At 40.1% G+C, this 26,732-nt stretch overlaps 1 protein-coding gene across 4 annotated transcripts in view; it reads left to right on the plus strand.

The window, feature by feature from the left end:
- The window catches only part of SEMA5A (semaphorin 5A), a 460,083-nt gene that overhangs the window by 216,758 nt on the left and 216,593 nt on the right, over positions 1–26,732 (plus strand). For all 4 annotated transcript variants that reach the window (XM_070519875.1, XM_070519877.1, XM_070519876.1 and 1 more), the window contains one exon: positions 8,827–8,872. In XM_070519875.1, coding sequence (XP_070375976.1) covers positions 8,827–8,872 — 46 coding nt within the window. The remainder of the gene's footprint in view (positions 1–8,826; positions 8,873–26,732) is intronic.

A 26,732-nucleotide genomic window follows, 5' to 3' on the forward strand; every position in this document is an offset into this window, starting at 1 on the left:
TGAAAAGTGATCTCTATTAACTGAAAGAGACAAATCAAGGGACCCACAAAAGCAGAAGCGGTGTGTCAATGTAGAGCAAGATGTTATCATCTCTAATCCTCATAGCTCTTAGAGATTTGCATGTAATATTTAGAGCGTAATAAAATTTAAGTTATCAGTGTGATTATTAACAATATTGATTAATAACTTTGCCTCTAAATATGCTTATGGGAAAAGGCTTTTCTGATTTTATATCTCTGAAATTTTCTAACAGCATTGGTCTTAATTATTGCATGCCACTAAAAATCCATCTTTGTTATTTCATTCTACTTATATCAATTCTGCATTCTAAATAACATGGGCCTCTCTGTCTATTTATGTGCCTTTTAATATTGGTATTTAAACATATGAGAGTGCTATAAAAATGATTTGATCTTGGTTTTGATGAATTCTTTGAAACTTATTTCTAATAACCAAATCTTTTAAGGGATTTGACATAGGCTTTTTGGGATAGGGAATGAAATAAGCCAATGCAATTCTGGGACAGTGAGTACTTCGCATATATGGTAACAACAGCAGCAATAAAATGAGAATTATTTAAAAATTTCCATGGCCTAAAGTACATATATTATTTTTGAGGAGGGTAGGAAAAATTCTGACTGAGGAGGTAGCTTATAACATGATCATAGAATTGTACATTTATCACCATATTTAAAAATATATTAGCAAAGTAAAAAAAGAATTCACCATTCAAAAACTGTCATCTAAATGTGATCCAACTATTTAAATATGTGCTATATATTTGGAATAGCTTGGTAATTTAAAAATTTCATTAAACTCCCCAAAACTTGTGAAAAAAGTACATGAAAGAGATATTTTCATCAGAACGGTTATAACCACAGAAAATATAAAAGCTCCTAGAATTTGTTCAGAGGCAACCAGCATAATGAGTCTTAGGAATACCAATTATGGATAAGTTGATGAACTACATGAAGTGGTCACGTGGTGAAATTAAATCTTCATGTTTTTAAAAGTTATTGATATGACTGATATATTAAATATTTGCATTTAGATAATTAAAATAATTTTTATAAAAACATCGTGTGCTTTAGGGACCGGCTCCGTGGCCGAGTGGTTAAGTTTGCGCACTCCGCTGCGGCGGCCCGGGGTTCGGTTCCTGGGCGCGGACATGGTACCGCTCGTCAGGCCATGTTGAGACGGCGTCCCACATCCCGCAACTAGAAGAACCTGCAATTAAGATATACAACTATGTAGAGGGCGGGGTTAAAAAAAAAAAATCGTGTGCTTTAAAAGATATAGTTACTACTTTCCCTTAGCTTCAAAGTCACAAACTTATATCTTAATCTTCCGGTCTATCAATGCAGTTGGAAATTTGGGGGTCAGGTACAATGTCATTGTTTCAAATTCTGTTGTCAGTTGGATATTGAGAACAGGGTAGACTTGTGCAGTAAAGAGAAATCACAGAACGCATGGAGCTGGTACAGGCCCAGGTGAGACTAACTTTTCAGTTGATATCAGCTCTCAGACAACCCAGATGGTGGCAGTTTCAATGCAATGTGTGTTTTGTTTTCAGATTGTTTCATGATCAACCGTGGTTTAAACTTTTATTAAACAACAAAAAAATAAGTTTCTATCACTATTGTTTCAAAATTTTTTTTATAGATTTACTTGCTTTCTGTCTCTGGTTTCTCTTAGTAAAAACTACAAGTCCATCTTTCTCAATTATTCGGTTTTTTGCTCCTTAGTTATAAGTCAGCCTCCAACCTACATGTTCAATAAGAACTTGGATTTTTCTTCTTTGATTTTATAGCTAAATTCATCAGAGACCAATTGAGTTATTCTAAGAGAATGTCATTTTAAAACACCTGTGTCTTTCATAATTAATGGAGGTCAGAGTTAAGTTTTATAGTGTCTCTAGATAAAATGAGTCATTTAGTTAATATGCTCATGATGGCTCAACCTTTTCTTTAATGCCGGCTGAATTTTATTACTTTACGTGAAGACACAAATGAACTTCATCTATTCAGGCTGCACTGCTCCCTCTGAGAATATATTGTTGTGCTTGGTGATTTGTTGCTAATAGGCCGCTGGGGCATGTGATGGGACGCAGGAATGAGTTTTTCAATCCTACAGTCAGTACGAAATAAACTCCAGTGAAAAGGGAGAAAGCATACTCAGATGTCTAGTGGGGAAAGGATGAATGGGCTTCAGAATTGTCAGTTTGTGTCTGCCAAATTTTATGGCTTTGTGATTTGAATTATTCCGTCTATTGCATCTATGTATTCCTCACGTCGTTACTCCTAAAAGTAATATGGTTATTACATTTGAATGTGCAACGTCAAATTTTATTCCAAGACATTTGAAAAAAAGTAGGTCCATACCAAGGGATGAAAAACTCATCCTTTTATTTACTACAGCCATAAAACTGAGCCTTCACAGTGTGGTAAACTCTTGCTCTGTCCTTCTGTAATGGGGGGGGGGGGGGGCAATGACAATCTGGAATAGCTCTCTTAAGCTGTACAACTAACACTCTAAGAATCTAATCTCTTAACCTCGTGCAGTGCTGCCTTGCTCCCTGAAGAATGGCAATATTCCTTATTTTTACCTATTTACATCTAGGGGTGTTATGAAGATAAATGGAACCGCTTAAATGCTTTGGGTTGCTCAAAGCATTGCCCAGCTAGAGAAACTGACCCTATCTGAAACATTTGGTTAACATTCCCTCTTGGCTGGGAGCCAGAAGCACTCCTTCTTCACGTAGGAAGGGTTGGTGGCCTTTCTCGTGAACCTCACATATATTGTTTTCCCTCCTCTGTGCGCTCACAATTGCAAGATAAAGTGGTGGCCTCTTCTGTAATGCCCTGGAGAAGAGCCACTGGCAGGGGACCATAGATCTTACTTTAGTGTGTGAGTGGCCCAACATCTGGGAATATCAATTTTTTATTCCCTTTAGAAGATTTTCTTTCCTTTTGTAACCTTTAACTTCGTAGGTCGTTGACCTAAACTGTGATGGATCAAGCTGTCTTGAGAGATTTCAGATCCTTCATGTTGCTGGCTGGATTGGAATTTTTCCAAGAGCAAAAAATGTACTTGGCATATGTGGAGCCAAATAGTTTGAGGAAAGGGTTTTGAGAATAGCAGAATCCACAGTCTTTTGTCAGATTCTTAGGTTCCAGGGAGGTGATTAGGGAAATCCACATGTTTCATTTACATTGCATCTTTTAAAATATTTTTTAAATCGTTGAAAATCATGATAGATAAAGTGAATACTGAAATGTGTAATATTACATATTTCTAATATGGAAAGGTCCAGCAAGGCATTCAATTGCTCACTTGGGTTTTGTGTAGACCACACTCAATTTATTAAACAAATATTTGAAAGCACGTACCAACTCTTTGTCTCCAAAATCAAACAAGTAAAAAAAAGCAACAAAAATGCAACCAACCAGCTGACACAAAAATAGGCCTTAAATAGATGTTGAGGCTATGCAAGATTATAGATAGTTCCAATAATTCCAATTTCAAATCTTCAAGTCGGCTTAACTGATTTATGATTAACAAATATTATAAATAAGTACTTACTGAATAAATTTTTACTAATAAAGAATTATCTTACCTCTTTTATATGCTGAGATTTTCTTTAAGATTATTGTGAAATATGGTACTCAGTTGCAAAAAATAAAAACAAGTTGAAAAATGTTTTTCAGAAATTTAGTGAAATGTGTCATGGTAAGACTTTCATTAGATGGCCATATATTCATCTAACTCTACTGGTCATTTCATATATCTAAAAAGGATCACAGTCTTTTAGGAATTTGTGTTATTTAAACATACTGACATTGTATACTTTAACTCTCTCATTTAATAAATGAGGAAACTTTTTTTTTTTTTTTAAAGATTTTATTTTTTCCTTTTTCTCCCCAAAGCCCCCCGGTACATAGTTGTGTATTCTTCGTTGTGGGTCCTTCTAGTTGTGGCATGTGGGACGCTGCCTCAGCGTGGCTTGACGAGCAGTGCCATGTCCGCGCCCAGGATTCGAACTAACGAAACACTGGGCCGCCTGCAGCGGAGCGCACGAACTTAACCACTAGGCCACGGGGCCAGCCCCTAAATGAGGAAACTTTGACACTCTTAAAATAAGTATGGCCAGGGAGCCTCAGGAAGAATTCATGGGAAATAAGAAAGGAGAAGCCAGGCACCATTTAATCAGCCAGACCAGTAGGATTATCATGTTCTGTTAATGGGGAGATACATGTCACAGAGAGAGGATAGTCCCAGAGGTGAGAATCAATTACCTAGAATCAAAAGCTTGTCATTAGCAGTGCTAAGACTTGAATTGTCTCAAAATGATTTGTAAGTGCATCTCTGAATGAAAAATGAAGACATGAAATAATTGTACTGTAAGAACTATTACTGTGTTTGTCTGTTTGTCCCTGCCTATGTGTATGTTTGTTTGATGCAGTGAAATTAGGAAGGGGACATTGGATGACTGATTGGGGAGGTGGTGTAGCACAATGGGACAAGGGACACCAAGGTCGGGGGTTTGTTTCATTCCTAGCACTTTGTCTAAATCCTAATCATCTTGGATAAGTCACATTGCCCTCTTAATTTGCAGAAGTTTCCTATCTACAAATTGAGGGTATATACTCTCTGCTGACAAATTAGCTCTAGAATTCTTGATTCCATGATACTTTTTTAGATCAAAAAAATTGAGGATGGGTTAAAAAATCACCCACTGACATCAATCCAGAAAATGCCAAAGGAAAAGAACTTATCTTCGTTAGGATGTTGGGCATGGTGGTGGTGGTGATGGTATTTCATAATTACTGTGATATTTTCCTAATAAGCATGCCCCTCCTGTTCACCTATTGATGGCTCTACCACACTGATTTATTCCTGATGCGATGGCTGTGAGGGCATAGTTGTTAGGTGTTTGGGTAAATGGTTGAAATCCACTGGTAATGGCTGGAGGTGGGGAGGGGTATCTTTACAGCCTGTTGGGACCTGAGAGGCAGAAAAAGAATGGTAAACAGTTAGATTTGCTTGAGAAGATGTGGACAAGAGTATGGCGTATTTGTCATCATAAATCAGTGTCTTCCTGTCTTTGTCCATTTGGGCCGCTATGACAGAATACCACAGACTGTGTAGCTTATAAACAACAGAAGTTTATTTCTCCCGGTTCTAGAGGCCTGAAGTTTGAGATGAGGGTGCCAGCAGGTTGGGTTCTGATGAAGACCCTCTTCCGGGTCGCAGATGGCTGACTTCTCACTGTGTCCTCATATGGTGGAAGGGGTTAGGGATCTCTTTGCAGCCTCTTCTATTATGTTTTTAAATTTATTTTTGTGTTTTTAAGGAAGATTAGCCCTGAACTAACATCTGCCACCAATCCTCCTCTTTTTGCTGAGGAAGACTGGCCCTGAGCTAACATCCGTGCCCATCTTCCTCCACTTTATACATGTGATGCCTGCCATAGCATGGCTTGATAAGTGGTGCGTAGGTCTGCACCTGGGATCTGAACCTGGTCTGAACTGGAATGCACAAACTTAACTGCTACTCAATGGAGCTGCCCCCCTCTTTGGAGCCTCTTTTAAAAGGCACTAATCCCAGCAGGAGGGCTTCACCCTCATGACCAAATCACCTCCCGAAGGCCCCTCCTCCTAATACTATCACCTTTGGGGAATAGATTTTCAACATAGGAATTTTGGGGTGAAATAAACATTCAGACCATAGCATTTCTTTCATGGAAAACACTAGAAAACTGGACCCAGGTGTTTTAGAGAATGATCTCTATGCCTCCTCCAACCCTCTCCACAAAGTCCACAAGGACTTTGACCTTTTCTCTCCCACTGGCCTGCCCAGAGCTCTGCAGAGCATCATGGACACTACCATTCTCTTTCTTCAATGATGTGAAGGCACTTCCAGCTCTCCCTTTGTGTAAGAGAGCTGCCTTTCTAGAAAGTTCCTAGAGACAGATACTGTAGTGTGGACATGCTTGAGTGAGTGTGTTGGGGGGCAGGGAGAGAGATGGTCTTGCAATATCCTCTAAGCTCTGAGGTAATTCACTGACCAAAAATATGAATGTTGGGAAGATGTACAGAAAAAGTCCTTCTTAAAAGAGCTGGGGGGCTGGAAAGGGTGTGATAACTAGGTCCCAGAACCAATGACAAGAGAAGCAATTTATTCTTTTCTAAAACTCCAATAGTGCCACCTCCATCCCTGCTGACAATAACCCCAAACACCTGAACACACAGATAACTGCGCTTGCGTGTGCCTGTAACCAGCAGGGGCCGGAGGGCACGAATGCTCTTTTGCTCTCTGTGCAATGGAGACTATGCTGAGAATTTAGTGTGAGAGGAAGTTTTAATATTTTTCATAAACTATCTAGAAGTTGCTGCTATTAATTGAGTGCTTGCAATGGGTCAGACACCATTCTAAGGATTTTCTGTGGGTTTAAACCTTGTGCCCCCGATGTGACTGTTAGCTCCATTGTACAGATGAGAAGACTGAGACGTAGAGTGTTGGTAGTTGTATGGTGGCAGAACTTTGGCTTTTGCACAAATATTCTTAGCCAATAGGCAATACTGCCTCCATAGTAGAGGGGCAGTGACCGCTGGCAGCTTCCTGCAGCCAAGAAACCAATTATGAAACCAGCATGAGGGTGGGGAGCCATGGGGCTCATGGAGGCAACGAGTGCATTATGGGCAGTAATTGGCTCAGGTGCCACGTGTAAGCCCCTCATCTGAAAGATTTATGTGCGTGTGGATAGATTCCCGACTTCTCTGGGAGGAGTCCTGCTGGTCTCTATTTCGCATCAGGTGAGAGCTTGGCAAATCTTCAAACGCTCGCTAGCCTCCAGCGGTGCTTACCTTGGCAGCTCAGTTACGCTCTTTCTTAGGTGCACCGAGTTCACATTCCTTCCCCTGCAGGAAGATGTTTCTGTTGGAAACCTCGTCTCTGCATGGTGCCTGACGAAATAAAAATAGACTCTGCTGCCATATTTCCTCCTCAAAGGCATCCTTCATCTGGTTCTTCATAGAGGGCTGTGACTCAACTGTAATAAAAGCGGGGCAGTGTTCCCCACGTGGCTTTGTGATAGTGACGGCATGTGCCAGGCAATGCTTCTGAGAAATTGTCTGGTGTTATTTCAGAGGTTAAATTGGAGGATAGAAAGAGTGTGGTGAAGAGGCCATTGCAGTGGTTTGGAGGAGTGCAGAATAGCGTTACCCCCATGGTGGGGGGCAAATTAGGAGAACCTTGGGACTTGTGAGGCCCCCTAAATGTGAACTTAGTGCCTTTTCATCACCCAGCAGTGTGCGCACACGTGCTGCTGGATATCAGCCAGTACTGGCGACAGCCATCGCTATTTCTTTGTTCTCCTCATCCCTACCCACACCATAGGGGTGTTTCTTGGTCCTCTCAAGGCTGTGCCCTTGGCCTGACTTGGCTGTCACTTGTCACTCCTCCTGAGACAGTGTGTTCACTTCTGATATCAACTCCCCTCCCCAGATAGTGAATCTTTTTTTTTTTTTTTTGAGGAAGATTAGCCCTGAGCTAACTACTGCCAATCCTCCTCTTTTTGCCAAAAAAGACCAGCCCTGAGCCAACATCCATGCCTATCTTCCTCTACCCCATACATGGGACGCCTACCACAGCATGGCTTGCCAAGCGGTACCACGTCCGCACCCAGGATCCGAACTGGCAAACCCCGGGCCGCTGAGAAGCAGAACGTGCGAACCCAACCATTGTGCCACCGGGCCGGCCCCCTCAATCTGCTTTGGTTTCTTGCTAGTGTTGGGAAAATTTTGCTGTTCTCTTACTTTCATAGAAATTACCTTAGACCGGGCCATTATAACAATACTCTCAGCTTCTCAGAGACCCCTTCACACACACATGCTTTGTTAGGGTCTGCTTTCTGTTACATGTCGATTTCTCCCTGCCATTATTGTTCACACCTGGGCTGACGTCTCCTTCTTTCATCCCTGGCATGCTGTTCCTGCTGCCCCAGCTCCTCATCAGCATGAAGTTAAGGAGGCGTTCCTTCATGCTTTGAGTTAGAGGCCAAAGCATCCCGCACAAGGGAGCCCAATTCCTTGTTTTGAAAAGCTACAACGATAGAGTCCAAAGCCTAAAGTGACTGGTATTAATGGTTTTTTCCCCTGTGCTCTGCTGATCTCTACTGCATATTTCACTGTTCCTCCCAACTGTTGAAAACTGATAGTTTCCTTTTCTCTGATTTCCTGTTTCACACTTGGGCAGCCAGAGTTGACTCTTTAAACCCTTGATGGCAGAGCGTCAAGTTCAAGCTTCTGAACTTATTACATATGGACTCTATCCAACAAGATAGAGCACTATAATACTCAGACCATTGTTGAATTCAAAACCTGGACATGTTTGAACTATAAAACATGGTGAATGTAGGTGATCTGTAAGAATGAAGACTCATGAAGAATGGTTTTATAACATCTTACTTAAACTCAGTTTCAGAATTGAATGCTCATGTCCTTTTGTCCACGTCATATAGATCAAGAGAGCCAATTCATAATTTAGATTGACCTTAGTCTCTTCCCCCACCCACACACACACACACGCATAAGGGTATCCCTTAGCTTTCTCGCCAATCTCAAATGCGTGTCTGTTGACATATTGAATGCTTCTCTGAACTCTGAGGTGCAAGGAAAACTGGGCTACACACATTCTTAACAGGAGGATGTAAAAATCATTAAGCAAAAAAATCAAGTTTTTTTCCCTTGTTCTCCTAAGTTTTATGAACTGTAATTTTTTTGGATTCTATTAAAAATAAAACTGTTCTCTTTTTGTATTTTGTAGAAACTACCTCTTCAGGTTGCAGCTTGAGGATTTGTCTCTGATCCAGGTAGGTGCAATTTATTTTTCTTAAACTTTCATTTTCTATCCAAATCAGCTCCCTGTTTGAGGGGATGCAGACAGATGTATGTAAAAGTATTATTCAAGGCAGAGCAGGGCTTCATTTCCTCGGCGACTTCGGCCCCAGGACTCCTGGCTGCCCTGTTTGATAGAAGTCATCGCCTGCTTTAATGCCCAATTAGCCGTGTTCTCCTGCTGTGCGGCCCTCTTCCTTTCATGAGCATCCTCCTCATTTACTCTTCATCGAATGATAGGTAATTCAAAGGACATTTCTCAATGTCTGGGAGCGGCCTTTCCCCCTGGTTAGAATAATCATTGATTTATTCAGTTTGATGCCTTCAGCCATTATATTCTTGTAATAATCAACGCCCTTTGAAAAACATCTTTCTCTATTTATTATTTATTATTACATGAAGATGAATATATGGGTTAAAAACCACATATAGCCAAGAACAAGTGATGATGGATAAAAACGCAATTTACCTACTTCTGGTTTTGCATTTTGGAGAAGGAGGCTGAGATCCTATGTTTTGGTGGCGTGTTTATTTTAGTGGCAAATCTGAATCGCAAAGACCCACTTTTGTCCTCCAGTCTTTTAGAAGGGTCTGATCACCAGGGGTTCATGGAGAAGGAGAGGGTTATACCACGAACATCTCCTTCACCAAGATTCTGGGACTCCCTGTGAATCATGCCAGAATCCTTGGTCTGTGCATGGTTTGGAAAAAGTTCTTCAATTTTATTATCACCCTCACGTATTAGAGCTCTAAGAAGTGGTTGGAGAGAACTTTATATTATTTTCTTCTCTTTGTAATGCTAGTATTTGTGAACATTCAGGAAACTTGAGAGCAAGGGTTTGATGCTAGATCTTTCATTCCCCAGGGCCTTAAAATAAGTTATTCCCACACCAAGGCTGATGTTGGTAAAAACAATGGTTTCGAAGATGTATAGACATGGATTTGTGTTCTAGCTCCATGACATCCAGCAGTTGTGGATCTCATCTGTGAAATGGCTACAAAACACTACCATTCCCATACTGCCATTGCTAAAATTAAATAAGGCATATACAAGAGATAAGGCATCGTAATTTCTCAACAAATATTAACTGCTTTTATTTTTTAAAGTGATAATAGTAAATAATAAATTATTGTCATAATCATTTCATCACATTGAGTAATGAATTGCATTTCCCATGCAATTTATTATATAACTAAAGTCTTAAATGAGTTGACTGGTTGGTAAAATTATGAATGTATTAATAAGAAATCAGAATGATCAGCAATTTAACCAAAATACCATTTTGAAGCTCTGATCTCAAATAATCTTCTATAAAAAAAAATATAGATCTTCCAATAGATAGGAGCTATATATTATGTTCCTTTTCATTCTCATAGTATAATATATTATATGGCATATCGTGTGTGTTACAGAAGTGGAATGTGTAGACACCTGTGTGTAAAAATGTATATTTACATATACATATTCATTGATTTCCTAGTTTTCTAGGTCTTTTGGCTGAGAGGGTCTAGAAGCATTGTCATCCCAGTAGCAATGAGCACACTTAGTGCACAGTATTTGGGTTCTAAATTTAATTCTCCACTAAAAGGAACCAAAATCTTCTTTCTTGGAGAAGTAGCTGATTCCAGAGCCGGGGCAGTGGAAGTCCCAGATAAGCCTGGAAGACCTAGTTGTTTCAGAAATTAAGGAAATACTCAAAAAATGATGATAGCATGTTGAAAGGACCTAGAAGCCAGCTTGAAGTGGGCTTACTGAAGAAATCTGGGACAATTTGATAGTTAAAATAGATAACGGTGTTATCAGATTATAACACATTGAATAAACTAAAAATCCATGCATATATACTAACATAAAAAATAAATGAATACATAAACAAATGAAGCAGAGGGATTGCTCTTCCTTACTGTAAAATGGCAACTAGTAAATATTGAAGGAATGATTTAATTATAAAATTATCATTTGGCAACCATCACTAAAAATTGATACAGGCAAAAATGATCAGTGGATGCTAAAATTTATGGGTGAGAGTTTGATGGTGATCAAGATATATAAAGTCTCAAAGTATTTACCTATAAAATACTTATTGGTTACCAAAGGAAAACTTGTGACTTAGATAGTGAGGAAACCTGGCCAATACCACCATAACTGACTAGTTGAAGGTACCTTCACCAGTACTGGGAGAAAGAGCTAGTATAAGTGCCCTGACTCCATGCACTGAGAACACAGCGAGATTTCCATGATATTCCGGCCAAAAATTATAACCAGTTTCATCATGAGGAGCCATTACACAAAGCCAAACTGAGGATCATTCTACAAAAAAAACTGACCTCTACTCTTCAAAAATTACCAAGTATGAAAGGTATAGAAAGAATGAAGAGCTCTCCTATCGCAAAGGAGGAAAAAATAGACACGACACTCAAACACTTGATCCAAATTACATCTTGGAATAGAAAAAAAAAATTTTGTGCTACAAAGGACACATTGGGACACTTGGCAAAATTTTAATATCTGTACATAAGATAGTAGAAATGCATTAATATTATATCCTGACTTTGATTTTGATAGCTATAATGGGATTATGTAGGAGAATGTCCTTGTTCTTTGGAAAAACCTACTGAGATAAGTGGGAGTAAGGGTATCATTTCTGCAACTTATTCTGAATTGATTTAAAAAATTATAATGTGTGTGTGTGTATGTGTGTATACACATGTGCAGAGAGAAAGAGTGATAAAACAAATGTGATAAGATGTTAAATGGGAAATCTAGGAATCTAGATGAAGGCTTTATGACCGTCTATTGCTCTTGTAACTTTTCTTTGTTTCAAAATAAATAGACGCAAAAAATCGGGAGATATCTTTGTCATTGACACGTGCGTGCTATTATCGTGGGGTCAAGGAAACTAACTATACTTTTCCCATTGTTACTTCCCGATGTCATGATGCCTTTTGGTGGGTATCAGGTTTAGGTTATTGATGGAATTGAAGTGTTCTTATTGAAGTATGGAAAACCTATTAGTATCAGCACCTGGTGAGAGACAGCATGGTCTGCTGATATAGGACCACGCAAGAAGGCAGCGGCTTTCTGAATAATGGCTTTGACAATACAGCCCTAATTATGGACGTCAAACCTCACTGTACCATTGGTGCAAAACAATGCAACTCTCCTCTTTCACATGTCCTGGTTGTGTATGCTGCTCCGTAGCCTACTGTTCTCTGGGGGTGGAGAGAGAGAGAACTAGCAATTGTTTCTGGCAGACTCTTTTCTTACATGTCTCAGTAAATCTGTATTATTGATTTCTATGAATATTTTATTTTGATTTAAGGACTATTTCCAAGGGTAACAAACAAAGAGTAGGCACGCTGATAAAGAAAGAGCTGTGTTGGTGTTGTAAACAGCACTGTCCAGTAGAAACATGATGTGAGCTTCATGGTTGTTTATGATTATCTGGTGGTCACATTGAAACAAGTATGAAGAAACAGGGGAAATTATGTTTAACAATATATTTTACCTAACTCATCATATCCGAAATATTTTCATTTCAACATGCAATCATTACAAGAAATTAATGAGAGATGTTACATTCATTTTTGTTTTTTTCTTTTTTTGTATTAAGTCTTCAAATTCTGGTGTGTATTTTCCACTTAGAGCACGTTTTGATTTGGCCTAGCCACCATTCAAGAACTCAGTGTGGCTAGTGCTACCCACCTGGACAGTGCAGTTCTAGATCATGAGTAACAGAAGCATGTGACTTGGATGCCTTGAGTTACGTTAGAGAAATGTTATTTTCTCCCAGGGATCATCTAGATTAATTTGGATATCTTGGGCTAATAATTTTTCCTTCCCTCTCTCCCCAAAGATAGAAAATTTTTGTTTAAACATGGGAAAGTGAGGAAATTGAGACCAAGGAGGACAAGCAATTTGCAAAAAAAGTGGAGAGAATGAGAATTGAGAATCTACAATAGCCCTCATTTAACACCAGACAAGGTTTCATTTGGTCTTGCCCTCTCTGCATGACAGCAGTGCCTACTTCCAGGTGGCAGCTTGCATTGTTCCTATCTCTCCCCGTCAGCTTGAGACACTTCCACCTTGTCTGTAATGTCAAGCTGCTCATGGCTTTCCAGACAGGAGGCTATTTCCCAACTTCATGCATTTGCTCCTGCTGTCCTCTCTTTCGTAGACACTTATACCCCATCCGCTTCTTAATCTAGAAGAAGACTGCCAGTACTGAGTCTCACTTAGCCATCACCTCTTTGAAACCCATCCTGAGTCTGTTTGGGCTGATGACCCTCTGATGCATTTTGTAGCTTCATAACCTTTATTTCTGACTAGGACTTGTTGTCTCATATTGGAATTCACTGTGTGTGATGTGAAGAACATTTTATTTCTGTTTGCATCTTCAGTATTAGATTAGAGTGGCTCATTAGATTAGGTTACCTGGCAGGTGGTAGACTCAAAACAAATGTCTGTGAAAATTTTAATCCCTTGATATTTAGCAATATATTCACTCTTTCTTCATCTTTTTTCACTTACCATTAGTGGGATGTGGGTAAACTTTGAATTTTTGTCCTTAAATTCAAGAGAAGGAAAATAACACAACCCAGAGTTTCAAGCAAGGAGAAATGCTTGCTGCAAGAGTCATCCTAAAACAGATTTTTGCACACTCTCACCCCAAAGGATGATTCTAGAACAATACAGGTAATTCCTGACTCAGATACGTTCCTTTCTTACATACCAGTGACTGGTCTGCTCAATACTGATCTACGCTTCTCCTCTCCCGCAAATTCTTCTCCTGCCTTGAAATTGTTTTAGGATCAGTAATGAGATAGCAGCTGGTGAATAATGTTCATTTTGTTCTTCTAATTAGTGATTTTCACAGAGTTCTAGAGACCCCCTACACCTGTCAATGACCCTTGAATTCAATGTGCTGCTTTACGTAGAGTGGCACAGTTCCTGGCCGCAGCAGGAGCACAGTGAACACCCCTTAGTGCATCTCTCCCTTTGCCCTTCCTCAGGCCCAGGTGGTCTCCACACTGTGACTTGGTCATTCCAATTTATGTTGTTTGGTGAGAGGAGAAGAGGGGGTTCCAGCTCTCATTCCTGCTAGAGCAGTGAGAGGAGGACAGGGAACGACTTGCTAGCATGACACATAGGAGTTGGAGCATGCTGTCCATCCAAATATGGTCATGCCTTGTCGCTCCACTCATGGAATTGTGCTGAAATCCATGATGAGAAAAATGGACTTTTGTGCGGTGGCTTCGCAATGGGAAAACACACTTTGAGGTCAGCTTGCCTGCTAAACTTGATGCTGACAATAGTCTGGAACTGGAGTCGACAGGATCCTGAATCAGAAGTCTCTTTCCCTTTGCCTCCCTAGTAAAGCGGAGGCATCACTAATGGGGTTTCTAAAGCAGCAAAGATTTGAGCGAGCGTCGAGTTGGGACACAATTACTCTGTTACCCTGAGTGAGCATTATCCACTTGAGTAAATCTCTTGGCATCACCAGGAAAATATTCACATATAAATATACCATGAGGTATATTGACTCTACTTGGGGTGTTTGTTATGATTTCCAAATAGGTATACCTTAACGTAGTAAAGTCGAAGTCCAGAGTTGCTTTCAACTTAAGGAAATAAAACGTGCTTTTCATTAGTGACTAGAGAATCAAATATTAATGGGATACCATTTATAAGCCGTCTTTCCACTTGGAGGCTGTGGTAAATTTCCTTGCAGCTCATCCCCTGCTCAAATTTAGCCATCCCATCTTGAAAACCAATCATTTTCAGGCATAGCAATAGAAGACATGGCAGTTTACCATTGTGCATCTCTCCTGCTTCTTGTCATAATAACAGATTCAGCTCTTCAGCATCACTTTTCTTCTTGCCTTTATCACAGTGGTTATTTTACAAGAAGAAAGCTTTTTGCAAAATATAAAAATGCAGCTGGCCTCAAGACTAATTGACAACATTTGCCCATCTGGGACGGTACCTCTGATGGCCCGAGGTAGACGCGTGTTGAATAGCATCCTAAGAACACAAAGGGACTGAGCTCATTTATCCTCACTATCTTTCTAACGTTCTTTTGGGAAATCGCTCAAAATCCATTTTTATATTGTTTTGTTACTGAGGGGAAGGAATTCACAGCCTGTTTCTCACTCACAACTGCTGGAATAAGCATAAAAATTGAAATCTGTGTTCCAATTTGCCACCTGCCTCTCTATGATTTCTAAATAGAAAACCGTTATGTCTCTGATTACTTGGTCAATATTGGTATAGAATTCTCTTGAAAGTTAAGGTGGTATACAGTTAACTTTGTTTCCTGTATATTTAGGTTTGGAGAATTGAGTTTCAACTTGAGACAATTTCTAAACCAGTGTTTCTCAACTGGGGCCTATTTAACCCCTTGGGAACATCTGATTGTCACCATTGGCATTGGGGGTAGGACTGATACTGGCATCTAGGAGGGTACAGACGAGGGACCCTGTTAAACATCCTGCAATGCACAGGGCAGCCCCTCCTCACTCAACAGCTCTGGTTCTGAATGGTAATAGGTCCAAGGTTGAGAGACCGTGTGTCAGATGATGGCTGCCTCAGTGTCCATATGTTTTGAAGAAGCCACTTTTCTAGTCCTGTGATGTTAAGATTACTTGATTCAATCTGTAACATCTTTGAGGTTCTTAGGGGATTTTCATCTTTAGATTTCTTCATATCTTTCATCAAACACATGTATGAATCCTTAGCGGCTATTTCTAAAGAAGCTGCTGGGATTCTTGAGTTTAAATTGCATCCTTTTATTAATATGGAATTAAATTTAAAAATAAATTGAGTCAATTTATAACACCAATACCCTCTCTAATGGGTCATAACACTATGGTATAACTACCCTCTGTTGGAATTCTTCTGTATAAATTAAAGCTGATGTATTAATTTAGAATAACTGTTCAAAAGAGATGTTCACACCAAATCGTTTTTAAAAATCAAATTTTATATTTATATTGGACAGGGGGAGACTGGTGTCCCTGTGGTACTCAAAAATTATGATTCTAAACTTTCTTTCTTTTTGCCTGTCTTTATCAAATATGCTCTTAAAATCAAAGTGTCGTAAAAGTGGAAGGGATCTTAGAGATTATCTTTATTAAAACCTTTCAGGGGCCTGCAAACTAAGCCTTGTGAATCATAAAGTTTTATTGGAACACAGCCACGCCCATTCATTTGCATACTGCTTGACTGCGATCATAGTTTGCGAAGTTTATTGGAACACAGATACATCCATTCCTTCATGTATTGTCTATGGCTGCCACTTCAGCAGGGTTGACTAGTTGCAACAGAGACTATCTAGACCACAAAACCTAAAAGATTTACTATCTGACCTTTTAAGAAAAAGTTTGTCACCCGTGATGGTACTTAGTACACAGCAAATGGTCCATGAGTATTTCCTGAATGGATGGATGAGTGAACACCAAACGATGCAGGGTGATTCTTTCTTTTGTTTTGTTTGTTTTTCAGACAATGTTTCCTTGATGTGTTTCTTTTGACTCTCTGTGCAATAATTTCATAGTGCCTAGTAGACGATGTCCCATGGGTTGGGAATGTTCAATAGTATAGCCATTCATGCCCAAATTCTCATCTGTTCTCTTGGGGAAAATTCCTCATCAGGAGCTGTTTTATACATCCGTTTCTTCAAATACATTTCCTTTCCTTTCCTCATAACTTCCTGGAGGATTTGTAGTTGCTTATGTATATTTTATATAGATGAGGACTAAGATTTCACTAGTTTCAGAGAGTATTAGTCAAGTTGAGTTAAGGCTGTTAACAAACAGCCCTGCACTCACAGTGCCTAAACACACACACACACCTACCCACTCACACACACAGGGCCTTATTCCTCACTTGCAGAACAGGCCATCACAGAGGCTGTGGGGGCTCTGTTCCATTCCTCTAGTCCTCTCTGCTTTATGGTGCTTCTATCTTCAACTCAAACCTCCAGGGGCAGCATGGGGGCAAGATGGAGGATCATGTAGAGGAGATCTGTGTGGGCCATGCCAGGAAGTGGCATGCCTCCCTTCTGTGCAGTTTCCAGTGGCCGTAACTCAGTCACATGGCCTCAACCAACTGCAAGAGAGTAGAAGTATAGTTTGCCTGTGTCCCCAGGAAGAAGCAGAAAACCAGACATTGGCAGGCGTTAGCATTTTCTCCCAGACAGTGCTAGGAAAAACCAGACTAGCCCCTAGGGATGCACTTAACTTTCCCTGTTCTCTCCCCTGCCACCCCACCATTCTAGCCATTCAATTTTTCTACTGCACACAAACGGATTTATTCACGCTTCTAACATTTCTGTAAATAACAAAGTGAGGATACCTTGAACAAACCACTTAACCTCTTTGGACCTCAATTTTCTCCATGGTGCGTTTAGGAGAGGAGAGTCAGGAAGAAGAGTAGACTGGATTATTCCTGCGGTCCCTTTCAGCATTAAAATCTTAATGTGCATCATTCTTCTACTTACTGTGTCATTGCTTCAATGACGCTGGATTCCTCCTTCTTAAGGAAAACTTTCCCTATAATTGGAAACTTGGCATTATGCTTACTTGATGTAACCTTAATGACCCAATTTGTCATAAAATGATGATGACAGCAATAATAATAGCAGACAGCATCTCCTGTGTCCTTACTCTCCACTCAGCTCTTCACATGCATCATCTCCTTTGTGTTTCCTCAGCAGCACCAGCGTGCAGGTATTATGTACAGTATTTTATAGAGGAGGAGTTGGTGCTTGGAGAGTTGATGTGATTTAACCAGGATCACCTAGCTGGTATGTGGTAGAGCTAGCATTTGGACCTGGGTATGCTGGGCTCCAGAGGACAGTCTCTTCATCACTAACTAACACGCCACTTTATTGTATTCAGCAGTGCTGAGTGCCACGCCACCTATTGTTGACGACTGGCTTGCAGTGAATCTAATTGTTAATTTATAATTATAATTTATATCTAGGCTTTAGGTCGGGTTCCCTGGAAGTCTGAACACAGGGAAGTCTCTGCTTTGTTGAGGGCATGTTCTCAGCAGGTGGGGAGTGAGGGATAAGGTAGGGAAAGGAGCTAGGCAAGGATTTGCTCTCAGCTGGCATCCAGCATCAGCCTGATCCCAAGGGAACTCTGGAGCATGGGTGAACTGCACTTGGTCCCCTTTGAGGCAAAGGGGGATAATGGTTTGTGCCCAACTCTCCTCTTGTCCTTCAGTTGTTAGTTACAGCATTTTGGGTGTGGGGGTTGTGGTGACATAATCTGATGAGGTGGCTCTCATCAGCCAAGAACAATTCTCAGGAGAGGGAGCAGCCAGGAGCCAGTATCAGCCAATACTGACAGCAGCCAAGAAAGGCACACTGTCCTGTAAGGAGAGCTGGGTAGGGTACCAGCAGCACCCACTATGGTGTGTATTACTCGGTATTTTTATATCTTGCTTGGGCTTTTCCTGATGTTCTAGACTGGATGCACAGACACTGGTTCCCACCACCTTTAAAGAAGTAAAGTGTTTTTCTGTGTTTAAAAAAAAAATGTAACACATACTTTATTATTGAATGCATTCTGTTGTATTGTACATACCTTAGTTTTTAATAATTTCCCCTATCCACTTCTGAATTTATGCTTCACTTACCACCTCAAACACTAAATTGAAGATGCATGATTATAATATTTTTCTTAGTCAGGTGTATCTTAGTTTCATGAAACGAGGTCGGGAGATTTCTGTAAGCCAATAGCGAACACTGTCTGACAATCACAGGCTGCTAGGTAAACCAAGGGGTGCATTTCATTTATCTGAAGTGCATTTCTACTTCTGTTTCAGGGGTGGCCCAGTACCTGACATAACTGTTGAATGATGGGCATGCTCAGAATTCTCTGTTCTGCTTTCTTTTTCCTTATTTTTGTGCCTTTCCCAAATGTTGACACAAATAGATAAGCCAACGTACCAGGAATACCCTTTGTTTCAAATATAAGTAATGGATTCTTATTTGGGTGAGAGATTATGTATTCTGGAAGCTGAAGTCTCCCAATTGCCTAGAGGCCAAGTGACAATGAATAGGATGGTAGAAATACAAGTGAAAAAGTGTGAGTCACTTTGGCTTACTGTTCTCTGGAGTGAATGGACTGAAACTCGTGATTTTGTGATTCTTTAACATATGAGCCATCTGTCATCCTGACTTTATTCAGTAACTGTGATGGAGTTGGATGGTATAACTGTGGATAGAGCTGTGATGGGCACTGCCCTTGTTTAACATATGTCCATCAAACTCTCCTTTTGCTGTTTGCTCATAGCTAATCTTTTAGAATTTATGTATTACTTCTTCATTAGCTCATAGTGTTTCATCTGTTTGCATCAGTTCTTACTGGCCTGAGGGACATTCACCATCTTTCAAATGATAGCATATGATCTGTGATCTCTACTATGATTTTATATGAGTTGATTATACAGTTTAATTCTTGAACTTCAACCCTATTTTCAAATTTTGAGGGTACTCAATTCAATTATTGTTTATATGTTTTCTAAAAGGCACAGAAAAAAAGCACCCACTCAGAAGTTCCTTTATAGAAGTACACTATTTAATAAGAAAGTGGGTATGACTATATATGGAATTGTGTTAATATTTGCAGTCCAGAGACCTCATAAAGTTTTTTTGCCAAAAATGTTTTAATCAGCATTTGAATAAAGGAGCATTGAAATCCAAAGTAGTCTTGAAGTATTGCCATCAGTTTCTGATTCAAGAGGGGAAGAGAACCCACATACTACTGATCTTCGATCGCTCAAAAACATAGCATTTAAGTGACGGTAAAGATATATAAATGGAAAAAGTCTATGAACACTAGAAATGGAATCATTTATACACCCAAAATTTCAAGACTTTTTGAAGGGTAGGAAACATCTTTTCTTTGGAAATTTGGAAAGATACAGGAACAGTGAAAACCACAGTCAAAAACAGTGATAAAAGCCAGATAACAGCTGAAAATAATTACTTAAGATGAAACAGTAATAGTCCTGGGAGTATAATATGACATTAAAGAAACTCCAAATATTATATTCAATGAGATTCAAGAAAATATTGTAGGTATTCAGCGAAAAATGGAAGACTGAACACTCGTGATTACTTCAACTCTTTCCTAACACTCGACTTTGTGGCAGTTCACATGTGGAAGCCTTCATTGTCTCTAGACAGTCGGCAGCACGGTTAACTGGGAGCGTCCCTGTTTGAGCCTGTAAGGGCCATCTGTCACTGCCTTGCTAGATTATTTTCCTTCTGGGATTACCAGGACCCTACTCTCTGGGATTCTGGCAGTATTACCAGTGATGTGATGTGGTAGGCTGAAAGATGGCCCCCCTAAAGATATCCAGGTCCTACTCCCTGGACCCTGTGAGTGTTACCTTACATGGCAAAAATGTGGTTACAAATCTTGAGATGGGAGATTATGCTGGATTTTATGGACGGGCACTAAATGCTTCACAAGTGTCCTTTTAAGAGGGAGGCTGAGGTGAGATTTGACACACACATGCAGAGGAGAAATCCATGTGAAGATAGAGCAGAGAGAGCCTTGAAGAGGCTGGCCTTGAAGACGAGAGTGATGTGGCCTCAAGCCAAGGAATGCAGCAGCCACCAGAAGCTGGAAGAGGTAAGGAAGCATTCTTCCCTTGAGCCTATGGAGGGAGTGTGGCTCTGCTGACACCTGGATTTTATTTTGATCCAGTGATGCTGATTTCTGACTTCTGGCCTCCAGAACTGTGAGAGAATACAGTTCTATTGAATTCAGGTACTGAGTTTATGGTAATTCATTACAGCAGTCACAGAAACTTGTATCTCACAGGAAGGCCAGTGATCCAGGAAGTCTAATAAAAGTTTCGCATCTCCTTGGTCTAGGGTTCTGTAAATGACCCAAGTGCAATTAATTAGCATTCTTTAAGGACTTGGAAGTCTGCCCTGAGAGAAACAGGGCTAATCTCTTTTCTTTGTAATCATGGGCTCAAAGGATGATGTCAACTGTAGGCTATTTGCAGCCATCTTGTTACCAGGTGGTGTCTGCCTGAGAATAAGGCCCAACAGGGGCCATGATAAGTAGGAACTAGCACTGTTGAATTCTTAAAATGTACTTTGAATCCCCGGGCTCTTCTGGGCTTGAATTTGGTTTTCTCTTCTTGTACTTTCCAGTTACAAAATATTTAAAAACTTTGTTTTTAACTTGAACTTGTTGGAGTTGGACTTTTATCACTTGTGACAAAGACAGTACTAAGAACTTAAGTGATTTTACCTCTGTCTGCTGCTCACATTAAACTTCTTAAGACAGATTTGAATGCTTGTGTGCACTTCCTTTGAAGCACTTGATGTTTTTAATTTGCTGCCTAAAATTTGTCTGTCCTTTGAGAGAGGATGCTGAGGATGCTCTATCTTTAGAGTGTTAGGTCTGTTGCATGTACTAAGTGTCATTTTCTTTTGTTTAAAATAAACATTATCATTGGTTGAGGGAGTCATTTAACTCATGAGAAACACCCATTTGTAAATATAAATCTCAAAAAAACACTCATTTGGAAGTCACATTTAAACCAGACATTTCTGCCATTAGAAAGAATACAAGTTAAGGCTAATGTTATCCTTTGGGTAGCGCATTAGTTTCCTAGGGCTGCTGTAATAAATTAGTACAAATTTGGTGACTTCAAACAACAGAAATTTATTCTCTCACCGTTCGGGAAGTCAGGAGACTGAAACTGAGGTGTCAGCAGGGCCACACGCCCTCCAGAGGCTCCAGGGGAGAATGCTTTGCCTCTTCTAGCTTCACGTGGCCCCAGGGATTCCTTGGCTTGTTGGCTCATAGTCTGGATCTCTCCCTCCATCTTCATATGGCCTTCTCTCTGTGTCAGAGTGCCTCACAGCTCCTCGCCTTTCTCTTATAAGGACTCTTGTCATTGGATTTAGGGCCTGCTGGATAATCTAGGATGATCTCATCTTGAGATCCTTAACTTAATCAGATTTGCAAAGATCCTTTCTTCAAATACAGGTCACATTTACAGATTCTGGGTAGATATATTTTTGGCAAGGCCAACATTCAAGGTAGCATTCAGGAGCTCTTTAGAAGAAAATCATCCCCAGTTTATGCATCTTTGTTTTTAAGAAATCCTGCCTATTCATGGTGCCATGAGACTTCTCTGTGTGTTATGGCTGCAAGAATTTTCAAAAAAAGTATTTCTCTTTTTCTCTGAGGGTTTCTTGCCTCAGCACTATTGACACGTAGGTCAGATAATTCTTTGTTCTGGGGTCTGTCCTGTGCACTGTAGGATCTAGGGTGTAGATAGCAGCCCTGACCTCTATTCACGAGATGCCAGTAGCATGTCCCCTATGTTGCAAAACCAAAAATGTCTCCAGACATTGCCAAATTTCCCCCGAGGGGCAAAATTACCCTCAGTTCAGAGGCATAGCTCTGTCCCCACATCACACAATGATGGGAATAAATGTTTTCTGACAGAAAGGCAAAGAGATAAGAGAGCAGAGTATCGGAGAGCACAGAGACAAGTATAAATTCTGCCTTTCCTGTACTTGGAGTGGAAGGAATGAGTTTTCTCTAGCAAAACAGGTAGAGTATGGCACAGAGAAGGAGCTGTAACCCACCCGTTTGCCCCTTTCTAGAGTGCACGTGCCTTGGACATACAAGGAGGTTGGTAATGTCAGAGAGTGTATCTGTCCTAATGCCTGTCTCAGTGACATCCTGGACCACGACTCTCTGGGGGACCACACGGGTGATGGCAGCTCGGCTTGCCCTGCCACACCAACAGTGCTCCAGAGGATCCCCAGAGCCCTGAGGGAGGTAGGGGAGTGCAGGGTCCTGGGAATATGGCTTTGCAAGTGGGGGGCAGTGAGAGTGGGATTACGGTTTTTCCTCTGCTCACATTTTGGATGTCGTTTCGGTACTGTAATAATGTCGCAAGATGACAGTGTTGGGAACTTCCGGTTCTCCTTTGAGCTGGGCTCCTGAAGAGTTCCAGGTGCTCTCTTCCTGCTGTTTTCAGCTGCATTTGGATGTCCGTGGTCGTGCCCCATAAGGGAAGAGGGAAATTTGAGGTGTTGCTCTTGTCTCTGCCATTCCTAGTCATCACTGCCAGGCTTCTCTTGTAAATGTTTGACTTTTTATAGTTTCAGTTAGGAGAATAGAAAAAGGTGTTCGAATGTCAGGTGTTTACAAATAATATTTTGGTGAAGTCTATGCCTAAGGGGATTCTTAAGGTTGGCGCCTGAGCCCAACTCTGCCAAGGTTGACTTGGGTCACTGGTGGCATTCTTCTGCACAGTCTCTCCCTCACTGCCCTCCCTCCCCACTCCACCAGTCAGTGCCCAACTCCAGACAGGAAACTGTTAAAAATGCAAGGTCAACTCTTAGAAAGTCCCCGGGGCAAGATGAGCATTAATTAACCATTCTCCAGCGTGCCAGCTTCCTGGGTGTTTGGCTGATCTCCTCTCACCTGTGTCTCTACTTGCTGTGTCTCCAGCTCCGATCCCACCACCTTCTGTCTATGCTCTTCCCCAAATCAACTCATAGCAGGTATTGTTTTAATTGTCCCCACCCATGCTAGGCTGTTTCTTCATCAAACCTCTTGCCCTGGTACTAATTTGCTTCCCTCCATCCCAACAGCATTAGACAGATGGGCAGGTTATCTCCAAGGGCCCGTTCAGCTCTACAGTTCTGAGATTTGCACATCCAGTTGCTATGGATGTCGCCTTCTTCTGAACAGTTCAGCTCACCACCAATGTTTAATTAATATTGAGGGTGCAGCAAATCTAGCTCGCTCATGCCTTTAATGGTGGTGGACTGTGGGCTTGATTTATCAAGCCTGTCCAAATGACTGACTGGAGTGGTCCCAGGCTCCTCACAGCTCCACCAGAGAAGTATTTACTTAGGCTAACAGCCTCCATTCAACAGTGGCCAGAGCGGAAGGCTGTTGAGGTTCATTACTAAAATATTATGATAATTACTTGAAAATCATACAATAGGACCAGTTTAAAGTGTTTGAATATCACCATCCTTCTTTACTACAGATATCACTCTGTATATTTACAGCTGCAAAAATGTCAACTACTATCATAGTCTTGACAAAGAACCTTAATTACTGATACTTTCCTTAAACCCCTTGTTCAGAATTCTGTGCCAGACAGAGAACAGACCTCCTATTTAATATTCTTAAAAAAATATAGAATCAGTACAGTACTAGGCAATTAAACTATGTCAATATTGTTTATTATTTATACGTTCTTGTTTATTTAGGAAATAACTGTTCAAAAACTTTTAAAAAATTGGATTGAGATGCTTTTATTCTAACCATCTGTATTAGTTTCCTAGGGTTACTGTAACAGAGTAACAGAAGTGAGTGGTTTAAAGCAACAGAAATTTCTCGTCTCCCAGGTCTGGAGGCCAGAAGTCTGAAGTCTAGCTGTGGGCCGCAGCGTGCTCTCACTGGGGCGCTAGTGGAGGGTCCTTCCTTGCCTCCAGCCATCCTGGGTGTTCCTGGGCTTGTGGATGCCCCACTGTGGTCACATGGCCGTCTTCTCCGTGTGCGTCTTCACATGGTCTTCCCTCTGTGCTAATCCATCTCAGTATCCACATTTCCCCTTTTCATAAGGACACCAGGAATATTGGATTAGGGCCCACCTTAATGACCCCCTTTTAACTTGGTTACCTCTGTAAAGGCCTTATTTTCAAATCAGATTGCATTCCGAGGTACTGGGGGTAGGACTTCACATCTTTTTGAGGGGACGTGATTCAACCTGTAACACCATCAATGTAGTTTTCAATGAAGAGATGATATTTTGGTCACCTAAGTTCATAACTTTATATTCGTTAATTCTGTGCATATGGGGTATGTGTGTGCGTGCACACGTGTGTGTTTTCATGTTCCCGGCAAGTGTATTTACCTCCTTTGTGGAATATTTTAGCTGATGGCATAGAATTTAGGAAAAAGCCTGTCTTTTTTCAAAGTTGGATTTGTCACTTTTCAACATCCAGCCGTTACTGGATTTTCTAAGGTAGCACCATGCCATCTTGTCTTTCATCCTTTCCCCAAGCCTTTCATTTTCTCATAGTGGAGACTTTGGTGAAGCTAGTTGTCTTCTCTGGATTTTAACCACATCATTTTTCTTTCTCCGTCAGGCATCACTTTGGTTGTGTTGTCTTCCAGAGGGCGATTCTGAAGCTTCTGCTAAACTCAGCTAAAGCTCCCTGAGGACAAGAGAGGACTTTTATGTATTTTTGAGCCCACACAGTTTGGAGCATAATGTCTTACACATAGAAAATGCCCGGTCTTTCGCTCCCCTTATCTCCTTTCCCTGTTCAACATTGTTACTGTCCAGACTAATCCTGAAATTTAAAAATTATAAAGTATTACAGAAGGTATTATTTTATAAGCTAATCATGAAATGAAAAGAATCATAAGGACTATGATGTTTTACATTTATATTTGGTCCAAGACTTTCTAAAGTGCAGATCTTCTTTTGTAATTAGAGAAAAACAAGTAGCCACATTAACCTTGAGCATAAAAGTTATAAAATGTAAAATTAAAAAAAAAATTGGGCCATTATAAAGCATTATGATGTGCTTGGTCAGAGTTGGCAACTGAGTATAAAATGGAATTACACATGACCGTAAATGTAAATGTATTCACTGGCTCAGAAAAGAATTATTAATTTATTTACCTTGGTAAATAGAGATTTTGCAATGTTGGGTTTTTTATTAGCCTTATATGTATTAATAAAAGCATAGTTCTAATAATAGATGATTTTTCCCAAAGAAATAATTCAAGTGGCCCTTATCATTTGAAGCATGATTGAAGCAAGTAAATAAAATCTTAACCTTATTGCTAGTGGTCAAGGATACAGGATGGGTTTATACAAGAAAGAAGATGCGTGAACCAGGAGGAGTAAACTTGAAAAGATAGTATATGCTTGAAGTAAATTGGAAAAGAGGAGAAAAGGGTGACTCAATTTGAACAAAACTTTTTAGTGTACATGACATGTACACGATAAGTGAATTGATCGTGAAATCATTGAATGTCGTACTGTAGCACTGTTATCTTCCTATAAATTTCTGTTAATTATTTTTTTACTCTTTTATAAGGTCATAAGTCAAATTTCAGCTTCCAAATTGTTGGTTTTTTCCACAGCATTCAGAATGGGAGTGAATTCTGCCAGTAAAGATAACGTTAATTGTTAAGAAATACTTTTGTGGAAAGTACAATTTTTCAAATAGAACACAGAGACTTCTCTATTTTCATGGAAAATGTCTATTTCGCAGTTACAGAGTATGTCACAGCATATACATGCACTCTGATGCTGAGAGCTCCTATGAATATCTCACATTTAGCTGTTTTAAAAAGAAAAATAGTTTACCAATTTTTGACAAATTTCATTTTGTCACAGCTGTTTAAATATAGCCAATGTATTTGAAGATTCATTGGTCAACCTCTAAAACATGATAAGCCTATAAATGGGTGTATAGATAGTATATTAATTACACATTTTATACACTGATGACCTTTTTCCTGACCTTCTAAAATAACTGATGTTTTTAGACTCTATTCCTTTCCTCATGTGGGATTCAATTCTTTATTTCCTTGCCCCAATTACACACTCCTTTTTAAATTAACATGGTAACATTTGAGATTTTAAATCCTTAATTATCATTCATCACGTTAAAATACCCTTTAGACGACAAGTAATCATCTCTTTGCTCCTCTGGTTGGTCAGAGTTGTTATTTGGCAAATAGAAGCTATATTTTCTGCTTGTTCTACCTAGAATCAAAGGAAGCACTGAGTGATATTTG

The sequence above is a fragment of the Equus asinus genome, chromosome 10 (assembly GCF_041296235.1).
Source record: "Equus asinus isolate D_3611 breed Donkey chromosome 10, EquAss-T2T_v2, whole genome shotgun sequence".
NCBI lineage: Eukaryota > Metazoa > Chordata > Mammalia > Perissodactyla > Equidae > Equus > Equus asinus.